This window comes from Podarcis gaigeae, assembly GCF_964106915.1.
Source record: "Podarcis gaigeae genome assembly, chromosome: 3".
NCBI classification, from domain to species: domain Eukaryota; kingdom Metazoa; phylum Chordata; class Lepidosauria; order Squamata; family Lacertidae; genus Podarcis; species Podarcis gaigeae.
The window spans coordinates 103,354,130-103,367,314 of record NC_139680.1 but is presented as its reverse complement, the minus strand read 5'-3'; the positions used below and the strand labels follow the sequence as shown (position 1 = coordinate 103,367,314).

The following is a 13,185-nucleotide window of genomic DNA, read 5'->3' as shown; positions in this document are numbered from 1 at the left end:
TTTCTCACAATGCAAACTCTGGTTCTCTATTTGAAAACTGACCTGCACTTCTATTATTAGCACAACTCTCCCATCCCCTTGAAGCTCCCTGCTGAATACATCTTTGCTGCTTTATCTTTCATGGAATGGCAAGGGGAAAGCAGCATTTTTGTCATGGCAAGCTTCTCCTGTTTGCATGAATTGGCAATGTGCTGCTGTGTTTTGCATGCTGCTGCTGCTGCTGCTGAGTCAGCCCTAGACCATTGATTAGAGCTCTGTCTCCTCGTGATTCAGACCGCACTGCAGTAGTTTGCAATGCTTGACTGGGGATATTGTATGTATTTGTAAGTGCAGTTTTGTGTCCGTGTGTACCTGTATAGCTGAGGCTGAATATTAGGAAAGAGAATGCCTGATCAGGTGCGAAAGTTGAAAGAAGCAGAAACCAAAACCCTAATTAAAGAAGATTATGTTTTTAATTGTTACATGACCAGGTTCCATCTAAAATTGGCACATCAGTGCAAATACTTAAAAATGTAGTTGCTGATACAGGCATTTTCTAATCTTGGTGCAACTATTGCTACATTTTGAAATATATATTGGAGCAGAACTGTTTTTAATAAAATAGCCTCGTGAGTGCTGCATCTGATTGGGGCATAGCTGAGTGACTTAGGTTAGACATCAGTGCATTGTTGCATACTATTAACAATATTGCATGAATAACTCAGGAATATAAATGGCAACACATTGCGATTTCATGCTTAAATGCTCATTGTCTGCAACCAGAATGGCCAGTGCCAGTGCATTGTTTCTGATGCCGGCAGCCTGACCAAAGGCTAATAAAGATGTGGCAGAGAAGTTGCCCATACTGTGATACAAATGGAAACAAAAGGTTTCAAGAGTTTAAGGTAGATGCTACACGCTGTGTTTACACCTTTCTCTCAGATTTTGTTTGTTATGACCCCATTACGCTTGAGCTCATGAAGTGATGAAAACCGAACTCCAAAATGTCACCAACTTTATTATGGTACTTGACCACTTGTGTGAAAGTCAGTTGTGGGAAAATATATTTTCAGTTCCCTGAGGAATAGCATAGTGTTGATGCTTCACAGATGAAAATAGGGACACTTTTATGTACTTGTAATACTGCTAATTATCACATCAAGGGTACCATCCTATTTCACATACCCTACTGTATATTTTAGAAAACTGTCCTTACTCTCTATATCAGAACTCTATATGTGTTCCTCTACTTTAGCCCATCCTGCACTGGCTTCTGAAGCAAATGTGTTAGTTAACTGGTCCTAAGAAATTATGTTTAAAACAGATTGGTACGAATGTTAAGTCTCTCAGTGGAGATAATTGCATTTAATACAGAATAGATACAACTCAAGCATAGTCAGCAACATTTGCTATCTTGAGAGATTTTTTTAGGAGATAAAGGGGAAGTGGTAAATTGGCATTTTATATTTCTGCAATTGAGAGAGAATCCACTGATCACATTATTTGAAAATAAGAATTGTGCTTCCTCTTCAAACTTTCTGGATGAAGAAACATAAATTTATAAAGTGGTGAGGCTGCTTTTGAAATGGCTCTGGCATCACTGTAACCAGTTCAAACTTAGCTTTTAATAGCCAGGTTTAAACTCTGGGAACAATAGTTCTGTGAATTTGCAGCATACTTGACTAAGTATGGTATGATTGTCTGAATCCTTTATGTCACCAAGTCCCCACCCCACCCCCAATTTCCCAGATCAGGTTTTTACAAAATAAAGGCCAAGTGGGTTAATGTGCCTGTGAGCACATGTAGAAATAAGATAGGTATGGGCACCTGCCTAAAGCATGGGGGAGGGAAGAACAATTCTGATGGCTAAACCACTGTGTAATTCACTCATCTATACATCTGCCTTGTAAGTTGCAAAGCTGGAAAACTCACACTGCCAGTAAGGATTCCATTGTGACCTCCCTTGAGCTATTGCTGCTGTCTTTGCCTTTTAGATACTGTGGGGTGTGTGTGGCTGTGTGGGTGCTGAATTCTAAAGAATGGCAACTCTAGTACTGCACTCTTAATTCTGTTTTAAAAGGCGCCTCCAGTCTTCCCCAAATACAGATTGGGATGGTGAGTTGACAGGGACAGGTAGCAGGAAATAAGGGCTGTTCTTGATAAATAGGGGCTGTTAAGGGGGTGGAATAGAGTGGTCCCTGAGAATACAGACTTAGCCATACCCAATTCAGACAGAGACATAGGCAGTAACAGTCAAGACACAATGGCAAAAATCAACAGGGCAGAAATAAGAAATGATGCCAATAAATTCAGGCTGAGAAAGTGTCAATGAGCATGTGAGTCGGGGAGATTATGTGGCTTTTACTGCAGCTCTTTCTGCCTGAAGACAGAAGGTTCTGTACTAGCTCACATAGATCAAGCTCCAAAGTCTAAGCCCCTGTGTACCACCCAGGCATAAAGTATCTGCAAAGTGACCAGCTTTAGATAATTTAAGCAGTGAAGCCAAGGCACATGCTGCAAGAGAAGGGCAATAATAATTATTATTTAATAATAATAATAATAATAATAATAATAATAATAATGGTGAAATTGTTGACCTGATTTCAAATTCATTTCTGTTTTTATTTCTCTCCATTTTGCATTTTTATTGTCATGGTTTTCTTTGGGTTTCTCTTTGTTTTACAGTTCTTTTGGGCTCCTTTTTTGAGACTGTGTTTGATGCGTTGGCTTCCCATCCGCTGCTTGTAACCATCTCAGCCATGAGTTGTGAGTGAGCCATCATGATGCTTCTTGGTTTCCCCCCACCCCCCTTTATTTTGTGCTTGCTTGTTTTAATTATTATTAGAGTTCTGAGTTCTCCTTTTGTTTTTGCTTTGGCTTTTGATGGTATATACTCTTTTGCTTTTCAGGACTGGGACATGTCTCAACTCTTGATGTACAGGCCAAGAGTCTTCTGCATTCTGAGTTCAAAAAAAGTCCTATTCAGGTGTTCTGATCTCCCATACAATGAGAATTGCATGTCTCTGTGTAGGCCACATGTGCTAACTCCACCAACACCATTGCTATCTTTGTCACCCTCCATAAGTTAACCACCAAACACATGCAGCAGGGAGCCTGTTCTGTTCTTGTAGGCTCCCTGAAAATATTCAGAATCCTGGAACAAACACGGGTTCTAACTTGCACAAGGAACCTACAATGGCAGAAAAGCCTCCCTGCTTCCTTTCAGCTCACAGGGGGTGAGAGGGTGGTGGCAGAACTGTCACCCCCATTTTTCCTAATTACATATGGGATGAGAACACCTCAATAGGGCTGAAGTGCTGGGTCTTTCTGAGATTGCAGTGGCTCAGGACTGTCCTGGATGGGCATTACTTGGAACTTAAGGGCAGCCTCCCCCATTGTTGTACTTGAGTTGTACTTACTACTTATGGGAGAACAGAATATGACAATTCCTGTTTATAGCCATTAAGATTACTTCATTCTGAAGTAGACAGCGTGAAATCCAAGCTTTTTTAGTGGTGGAATCCTAACCATAACAGCAAGGGATGGTTCAACTGTTATGACAAAATATCTGTATTGTTCTTTCCTTAGCACATGCTGCTTTGTTCTCAACCATAATGGGGGCAAAATACTTCCTTTTTTGCTTAGTTTGCTTAGTAGTTGAGCCTGAATTATGAAATTTATTTATCTGGAAAATACTTCTTGTGATAATGCTTAATGGTGGGAAGGGGGAGGTTACCATTTCAAATAGGCTATTCAGAACCCCTATCCTCCTAGTTTGGTGAGGAGTTACAATGGAGTTTATAACAGCTGGGATATGAGTCAGTGCACTGGGGAACCAGTGCTTATAGGCAACCAGCAGGATCCTGACAATGACCTGGTTCAAATGTAACTATAAGCCAAGGTTTGTTTAACAAACCACAAGTTAACTATGAATTATCCCACAGATAATCAAACAAACCAAGGCTTTTTTCTCCATAGTTTGACCATGTTTTATAGTTGCTATTGCCTCATGTTTTATTTTTAGTTGAGGGTCTGGGGTGGGATGGCCAAACAAACCATGGCCAATTTTTTAAATGCCTGCTTAAAACTTTTCTATTCTGCCAGGCCAATCAGGTAATTAAGAATCCACAGTTGTTTAATTGATGTATATTTTTAACTTTTATATGGTTTGATATATTTTTATAACATGGCAATATATAAATATTTTTATAACTCAGTAAGGGTGTCTTGTTAGCACATTATGCCAAGCCACAATTAGAATAAACCAAGGTTTATTATTATTTAAATAAGCCAACAAGCCATTGCTTCAGATCTGCTGGGTAGAGTTGATGATGAAACAAACCATTGTTTAATAAATAATAGTTTACTAAACCATGGCTTATTGTTATGTGTGAACCAAGCCAATGTGAATTAAGGTAATTAATTGGAACAGTTGACAGAAGCATCCTGTGTTTGCAACTATAATTATGGGTTTTATTAAAGGGAAGATGAGGCTGTAATGTTCATTTTCTGTAGTCACTTAAAGGATTATAGAAACCATTTTGGACTTCTCACTTGCTCTGAAGTTTAATTGACTTGAAACCATTGGTTTTTGGTTTTCTACAGAGATGAGGTTGGGCTCTGTCCACTCAAGGTGGAAGTATTCCCTTTTAGGGAGGGCTTATCCTTAGCAGAATATTTTTTAAACAAACAAACAAACAAACAAACAAACAAACAAACAAACAAACTGTAATTAGATCTCTTGTAAGCACTGTGAAGTACAAGTGGCTTTTCCACTGTCATGTTTTAACTGTTCCTGAGGGGTTTAATCAATGAGCAACTTTTAATGTCTAACCAAAATGCCTACCTAGGGCATCAGTTCAAGTTAACAAATGTAATTAAAGTGGTTTATGGCCCTGAGTGATAAATAAAACATTAACAGCTCTGCTAATTCTTAAGTTTGATGTTTAAATTTAATTTTTCATTATCTTTCCCATTAGCCTCGTAATGTTGCTGGTTTCCGGGGAACAGTCCGCTATGCTTCAGTGAATGCTCATAAAAACAGAGTGAGTATTTCTTTTTGGGGAGGTGGGAGAATTCCCTGTTCAGTATTCTGCCAGGTAGTGCAAAAGCCGGAGCCATTTTGGAAGACAAGGTGTCTGCAAACTCATAGCACTACTATGTGTGCTGTATCTCAGCGGCTTTTGATACCATCAATCATAACATCCTTCTGGAATGCCTAGAGGGGCTGGGAGCTGGGGGCACTGTTATACAGTGGTTCCGCTCCTTCCTCCTGGGCCGTGTTCAGAAAGTGGTGGGGGGGATGAGTGTTCAGACCCTTGGGTCTCACTTGTGGGGTGCCTCAGGGTTCTGTCCTCTCCCCCATGCTTTTCAACATCTACATGCGGCCGCTGAGAGAGATCATCAGAAGGTTTAGGCTGGGTGTTCATCAATACACGGATGATACCCAGCTCTACCTCTCTTTCAAATCAGAACCAGTGAAGGCGGTGAAGGTCCTGTGTGAGTGTCCGGAGGCGGTTGAAGGATGGATGGCGGCTAACAGATTGAGGTTGAATCCTGACAAGACAGAAGTACTGTTTTTGGGGGACAGGAGGCGGGCAGGTGTGGAGGACTCCCTGGTCCTGAATGGGGTAACTGTGCCCCTGAAGGACCAGGTGCGCAGCCTGGGAGTCATTTTGGACTCGCAGCTGTCCATGGAGGTGCAGGTCAATTCTGTGTCCAGGGCAGCTGTTTACCAGCTCCATCTGGTACGTAGGCTGCGACCCTACCTGCCTGCAGACTGTCTCGCCAGGGTGGTGCATGCTCTGGTTATCTCTCGCTTGGACTACTGCAATGTGCTCTATGTGGGGCTACCTTTGAAGGTGACCTAGAAACTACAACTAATCCAGAATACGGCAGCTAGACTGGTGACTAGGAGTGGCTGTCAAGACCACATAACACCAGTCTTGAAAGTCCTACATTGGTTCCCAGTACATTTCTGAACACAATTCAAAGTGTTGGTGCTGACCTTTAAAGCCCTAAATGGCCTCGGTACAGTATACCTGAAGGAGCGTCTCCATCCCCATCATTCTGCCCAGACACTGAGGTCCAGTGCCAAGGGCCTTCTGGCGGTTCTCTCACTGTGCGAAGCCAAGTTACAGGGAACCAGGCAGAGGGTCTTCTTGGTAGTGGCACCTGCCCTGTGGAACGCCCTCCCACCAGATGTCCAAGAAAACAACAACTATCAGACTTTTAGAAGACATCAGAAGGCAGCCCTGTTTAGGGAAGCTTTTAATGTTTGACAGACTACTGTATTTTAATATTTTGCTGGAAGCCACCCAGAGTGGCTTGGGAAGCCCAGCCAGATGGGCAGGGTATAAATAAAAAAAAATTATTATTATTATTATTATTATTATTATTATTAGTCATGGATAAACCATTTTGAACTGAGTACACACAAGCAAAAGTTTTTTTGAATATAGCATGGTCTTATATAGGAGCACCACAAACTGTTTTTCAGACTTGGTGGGCAAAATACAGTGTCTAATGTTGAAATTCCAAGAAAGTATACCCTTATGAAACCTCTTATCATGATTGCTCATTGTCCATGCAAATTGCCTGCTTGTGATTTCCTAGCTATTGTTTCAGCATAAACACTGGCCTGCTAGATCACACCAAAAGTCCATCTAAGCCAGAACTCTGTTTCCAGCGGTAGCCAGCTAGATGCCTCTAGATGCTCACAGGAAGGGCAGGAGGGCCTCAGCTTTCCCCTGGCATTTGTTCCCAGCATTTGATTATCGGATGTTTGGAATATGATAGCAGTTATTGCTATCCTTGCCGCGTGTTGCAATGATAAAACAATGCTTCGCTGTGATTGGTATTTAAAAGTCATCTGAGCTATTAGTGATCACTGTCTTATGGCTGTGCATAGATTTATCATACATAGTTTGAAATAGTAGTAGTATTGCTGATTCCTCTGTGGAATATAGTTAAATACCAGGTCAGTATCATTTGTTAGCTGTTGTAGCTGAGGCAGAATAGCAAATGGTACCCTGCCCTCCCCCCAAATAAAGGTGCATGGTACCCAAGGCAAGCCAAGTTAGCTTAGCACTTGAGGCAGAAAATATCACCGGCACCTCTCCCTAGCAGTAAAAAAACAGTAATATACAATACTATAAAAATGCTGCTCTTTCATACCACCCAAAATTGGTTGCCCGAGCCATCCATTTCACACTTCCTAATTTTTTAATGACTACTTGTCTGAAAGAAAATCCATCTTACTCTCAGGTTTTATCTACAATAGCATTATCTGCCAGGCTCTGCCAAGAACTGTCAACATTTTATAGTGCTATTTGAATGTTCGGGGTATTTCAGATTATCCCCACATTGCAGAAGGGGAGAATGCAGACTGAGATAGAATAGCTTGCTCTGGGGTCACCTAGTGCATTCATGGCTGTAGCAAGCTTTGAGTCACTGTGCTACATTTGCACTCAATAAGCTACCCACTGAAAGATGTAAAAGAGATGATATTTCGTACTAAAGACAGTACTGCTGCACAGTGAAATGATGTTCACATCTTTGCTCAGCAATTTCATCTTCCCTTTTGCTCAGTGCAATAATATCTTAGTTGCTCTGCAATGCCCCCAATTTATACTTTATCTTTTGATGGGCATGAGGAGAGGAAGTCATTCTTCATCTACGAAGTGGAAAATCCTGAAGGAAGGCAATTGTTTCAGGCAATGTGTCTGAATCTATGTTGTAAGAAGTAGTTCTGACATTGTGACATCACCTGTTTGTGGAACAAGGGAAGAGAGATTCAGAAATACCGAACATTGTTATTATTAGTGGTGCTTTATTCTGCATTATATTTCTAAAATGCCTTTTAACTCTAAGGTTCACAGGGTAATATACAGTACGGCACTAAAGGTAGTATAGAGTTCATCTTCATAGTGATTGCTGCTCAGAAGGGATAGTTAGCCCACACACTGTATCCAACCTTGCAAGATCTTTTCTCTGTAGCCAAAGACTTCCAAAATTTGTCATTGAACAAGATTAAATTGCTTTTAGTTTATTTTTGAAATGATGGCTCCTATGGCCCAGGGGTGAATAGACTTATTCAGCCTGAGGGCTTCAGTCCTTTCTATGCAGCCTTCTAGGGTCCACATGCCAGTGATGGATTAGACCGCAGACAATAGTGGGCAGTTCAATAAATGTAAAAGTTAACTTTGTATTGTAGGCTAGTTTCTACACACTCATATACTCTGCTCTATAAAAGTCATTATTGGAGTTTTAGGACATTTATGAGCCATCTGTGTGTGACGCAAGAGGTGTGGCCTGGGGGAAAGCACCCTGGGCCAGGTAGAGAGGACGGAGGGCCAGATTTGGTTCCAGGGCCTGGTATTCCCACCCTCATTGTAAGCATTCTATACACACCATGTTTAAAAACACTTACCATGGTTGTTGGCCTCTTTGCATGTGACATTAGCATGCTAGGATCATGCTAAGGCATGCACCTAGCATGCTAATGGCAGGCTAATACTAGTAAGTGTCAAAAATATTAGAGCACATGGGAGATGCATACCTAGAAAAATACTTTACTGGTCAATCTACCTCCACAATTTCTGACAGTTTGTCATCTCCTAATCCTTTCCTGTAGCATACAGCTTTTGTTGTCTTTTAGCCTGTTTTGTTGTCTTGGGTCTAGCCTGCAGGTAGACCACATGCTAAGCTACAAGGCAATGCGGAAATAGGTAGAGAGGACTTAATGAAATCCATAAATTTCACCCTTCAACTCTTCCCAATTTTAGTCATATCATGTGGCCTTCAAAAAACAAACACAAAAAAACCCCCACAACTCTTTGGGCCCAACCTCTTTGGGCCTCTGTAATTCAAATTTTGCTGAAGCCTCTTGTAAAGAGGTTCCATGATTGATATACATGAATTTCTCAAGAGAAAATGCAATGTAGAAAAAGTTCCCCAGAGACAGAAGGTTTGAAAACCATTACTCTAGATCTTTAACCTTGTGAGAGCCTGCTTTTTAAAAAATATTTTTTTTTATTAATTTCTTTTTTAACACAATGTTTCAGCATACCAATAACAAAACAAATAAATTTTTGCTCTACTGAGCTCATGACTTTTCTCCATCCCTTCAACCGGTTTTTAATTTTAAAATCTTTGTGTCACACTTTATATCCTCTACTTTAGACCTTTATATCCCTTATATCCTTATGATCAACTCTGTCTCAATGGTCTATCTTGAGAGTTACAGTTTTTTCATTGCAGAATTTATATCAATCCCACTAGTGTCTTCACATTTTTACAATAATTATCATATACCCAATAGATTTACTCCAATCTCTTTGAAACTTTGGTCATCTTGGTTCCAGATCCTGCCTGTCAGCTTGGCTAGTTCCGCAAAGTCCATTATCTTTGTCTGCCACTCCTCAATCATAGGTAGTTCCTGCAATTTCCATCTTTGGGCTAATAAAGTTCTTGCCGCTGTTGTGTCATACATAAATAGTCTTTGGTCTATTTGCAATTTCTTCTCCCATCAAACCCAGTAAAAAAGCCCCAGGTTTTTTTGGGGAAGGTATATCCAAACATCTTTTTTAGTTCATTGTAGACCAATTCCCAAAATACTTTTACTTTATCACATTCCCACCACATATTGTATGATAAAAATCTCCATCTTTCTCTCCACACTTCCAACATAGTTTGTTCCTCATCCTATAAATTTTGGCAAGTTTCGCCAGTGTTAAATACCACCTATACATCATTTTCATTACATTCTGTGAGCCTGCTCTTAATTGTATGTGCAGTGGATTTATCATCAACTGAATCATAGGGCAGCAGTCACCTGCTCTGTCGTAAAGTTGAAGACACTATTAGCAGCTTGATTTTTGTACTTTCATTTTTCTCCAGGAGATGGGTCGACATGATGACCTGTGGTCCCTTTTTTACATGCTGGTGGAGTTTGCAGTTGGTCAGCTTCCGTGGCGCAAGATAAAAGATAAGGTAGAGAACTCAGTCAGTGACTGAATAAGGCCCTCCATTTTCTTGGTCATTTTATCTGCCTGAAGTTTCATGTTATGTGTAGTGTACTGTTGTGTGATGGTATTTTTTCTTTGCAGGAGCAAGTTGGTATGATTAAAGAGAAATATGAACATCGAATGCTGCTAAAACATATGCCTTCCGAGTTCCACCTTTTTCTGGATCACATTGCAAATCTGGATTACTTTACTAAACCAGATTATCAGGTAAAAACTCTGAGACCTATAATAACAGAGAGGTGTGTCCTTTTCATCTTAAAACCAATAAAATGGTATTTCCCAAATGTGTTGGGAATGTTGTTTGTGTGGGAAGAGCTAGCTGGAATGCTTGGGAGAGCCCTAATTGTCCATTGACAATTTCCCATGCCTTCAAAATATGATCCAAATGGAAGCAGCATATTTGTCCCTTCTCAAGATTGCAGTTATTCCGAAACTGTAGATTATATCCATTTGTTTTGTTTCAAAGGAGTATTAAGTCCTACGATAATACTTTTCGAGATGGTATCCAGCCATCCCCACAAACAGCTAATTAGGATGATTCAAATCCAGTTCGTTTGCTAAAACATGATTTGAGGAATGTAGAAATGGATTAATAGAATGATTTACGGTATATTTTATGAGTTGTGTGTGCAACACCTTTGATGGTAACAAATGAATTCTTACACCTATGTATCTAGACTGTTTTTCACTATCTATCATAGGTGTGGGGAACTTTTGGCCCTCCAGAAGTTGATCAACTATAGCTCAGCATTGTAACGATTGCCCCGTGCTTTCTGGGACTGACCAGAACTGTAGGTCAGCGACATCTTGAGGGCCAAATGTCCCATCTACCCCCATCTATGATGTATAGAAAAGAAAATGCTTGCACACATTAGCCAATGGCTTAAAGGGCTTTCTCCCAGGATATTCAAATGCTGAAATGGATTGAGTTCCCTGCTATAGCTGGTACCTGTGATCTGAGATCAGATTCTGAAATTACTCTAAGATTATTTTTCATAGTCATGACTAAGGCAATATTATATGGATTAGTGGACTGGCCTCCCATTGTGCAGCGACTGTGCAGCTGCTAGATAACAGAACACATGGATCATTTGCAAGTTGTTGTAGATTTTATTATAAACAGCAAATAATACCTTTTGTACCACAGATTATGCCCAATTGTATACTTACTGCTGTTGTCACTTGGGGATTCTTTGTGACTAAGAGTACTCCTCCCTTCCTCTCTTGTTGATTTTCCCCATTCAGAGCACCCTGCAATCCAAGCTTAAGATAAGAATCTTAGGGATGTCAATGCAAGCTGCATTGTCTGCTTGGCTCACAGTAGTACTTCAGGTTGGTGCACAAATGCAGAACCTTTAAGCAGGAGATGTTTCCTCTCAGACGTGTCCTGAGATGGCTAGCTTTTGTTGTAATCTTCGAGCCTAGTCAGAGGAATGTGCCATACTCCAGGCACCCGGCTCCGATTACTTGTTGACCTCCCTGCCCGCGACCCCCGGCAGGAGACAGGCAAGGTCATCTATCGGCGATTCTCCTTTAACGTGAGAAGAACACACCACTCTCCCTCCTCCCTGTTTTCCCCAGGAGGGGGAAGAGACAGACAGAAATGTATTTACATGCCTTTATTTCTGTCTATGCAGCAGTACAGAGAAACATGTCTGCACTCTTCAAACACCAACAGCAGAGAGAATAACTCCACCCCTGTACTTCCAGTACATGTCAGGTGACACACTGAGCTAACATCTGGTGCTCAGTACAGTGAATAGACTGTACTTTGCTCCCACGGTACAGTCACAAACATCAACATCCTGTTTGGCTTTTCCAGCCAGCTGCAGCTCGCTGCTGCATTGCTCCTTTTCATAACAGCTTTAACCAGGGTTGACAGTATTTGGTGAAAGTTACATAAGACTGTTACCCCTGACAGTTGCTATATATTGTTCTACACCAGATGAAAATCAGAAAATGCATAGGGAAATTCTTTTAAAAGATTATTTGAGGAGAGGCCATAACTCAGTGGTAGAATACCTGTTCTGCATACAGAATGCTCCCATCTCAAGTTCTGTCCCTGACAACTTCAGGTAAAAGGATCCGAACCCCTAGATTTCTGCTGCCTGTCAGAGTAGACAGTACTGGACTAGTTGAAGGAAAAGTCTAGTATAAGGTGGCTTTCTGTGTTCCTGTTCTTTCTGACTGTCAATGAACATATGAACCTTATTATAATTTGCTTTTCTTCTAGCTCATCATGACTGTGTTTGAAAACAGCATGAAAGAAAGAGGTATTACTGAGAACGAGGCCTTTGATTGGGAAAAAGCCGGTACAGATATTTTATTATCTACAAGCACCTCTACTCCACCTCAGCAGAACACAAGGCAGACAGCAGCTATGTTTGGGTGAGTGACACAGTCACAGCCCTTGGTGTTGTCAACATTTGCAGAATCTTACAAGAGGAATCAGTCATTCTTCAGGGACATTATTTTTTATTGTATACCCTATATACTGTTCGTTTTACAATGGCAAGAATTCCCAGAAGATAGTTTTTGGTTACAGTTCTGATAATGTCATGAATGTATGTGAATATCATGTAATCCATTCATTTAAACAGTGTGATCTTGGACTGTCTCCTCCCACATCACAATATAGCCACTTGATGAGATACCTAGTACAATCACTCCTGTGGCATTTGGTGACATCATGTTCTGCTCAGGTTGTTGTATCTCATAAAGGTAGACTGTTGCAACATGCTCAGTGTGATAGTACATTATCCAGGATAGTGCTTGCTCTCTGGTGGGGTCTTTGTGGCACTGCCTCAGTACCATACTGTTTCTGAAGCCAGTAAAATAAGGCAGATGGAGAAAGCCTAGCTAGGAAAAACCCCACCTGCCCTCCAGGCCAAACCTTGGGTTCTTGCCACCTCCATTCTTCAGCACTGTGCATGCCCTTCTGTAAGAAGAAAGCACTTTTTCAAATGGGCTGTAGAAGGCACGTTCAGGCCTACACAATTTGGGAGCTTGTGTGACATTACAAGGCTTAGGACCTCAATACCTTAAGAACCACCGCTCCCTATACGAACTGACCTGGACCCTGTGCTTGACATCCAAGGTCCTTCTCTACGTTGCCCCTCCCCGGGAGGTTTGGAGGGTGCCAACATGAGAACGGGCCTTTTTGTGGTAGCTCCATATC

The 13,185-nt window shown here is 41.1% G+C and overlaps 1 protein-coding gene across 1 annotated transcript in view; it reads left to right on the top strand.

Annotated features, from left to right (window-relative positions):
* Nucleotides 1–13,185, top strand: part of TTBK1 (tau tubulin kinase 1) — an 89,130-nt gene that overhangs the window by 38,243 nt on the left and 37,702 nt on the right. The window contains exons 6-9 of the mRNA XM_083733928.1: nucleotides 4,959–5,024; nucleotides 9,880–9,972; nucleotides 10,089–10,214; nucleotides 12,241–12,395. Of these exons, the coding sequence (XP_083590054.1) occupies nucleotides 4,959–5,024; nucleotides 9,880–9,972; nucleotides 10,089–10,214; nucleotides 12,241–12,395 (440 nt within the window). The remainder of the gene's footprint in view (nucleotides 1–4,958; nucleotides 5,025–9,879; nucleotides 9,973–10,088; nucleotides 10,215–12,240; nucleotides 12,396–13,185) is intronic.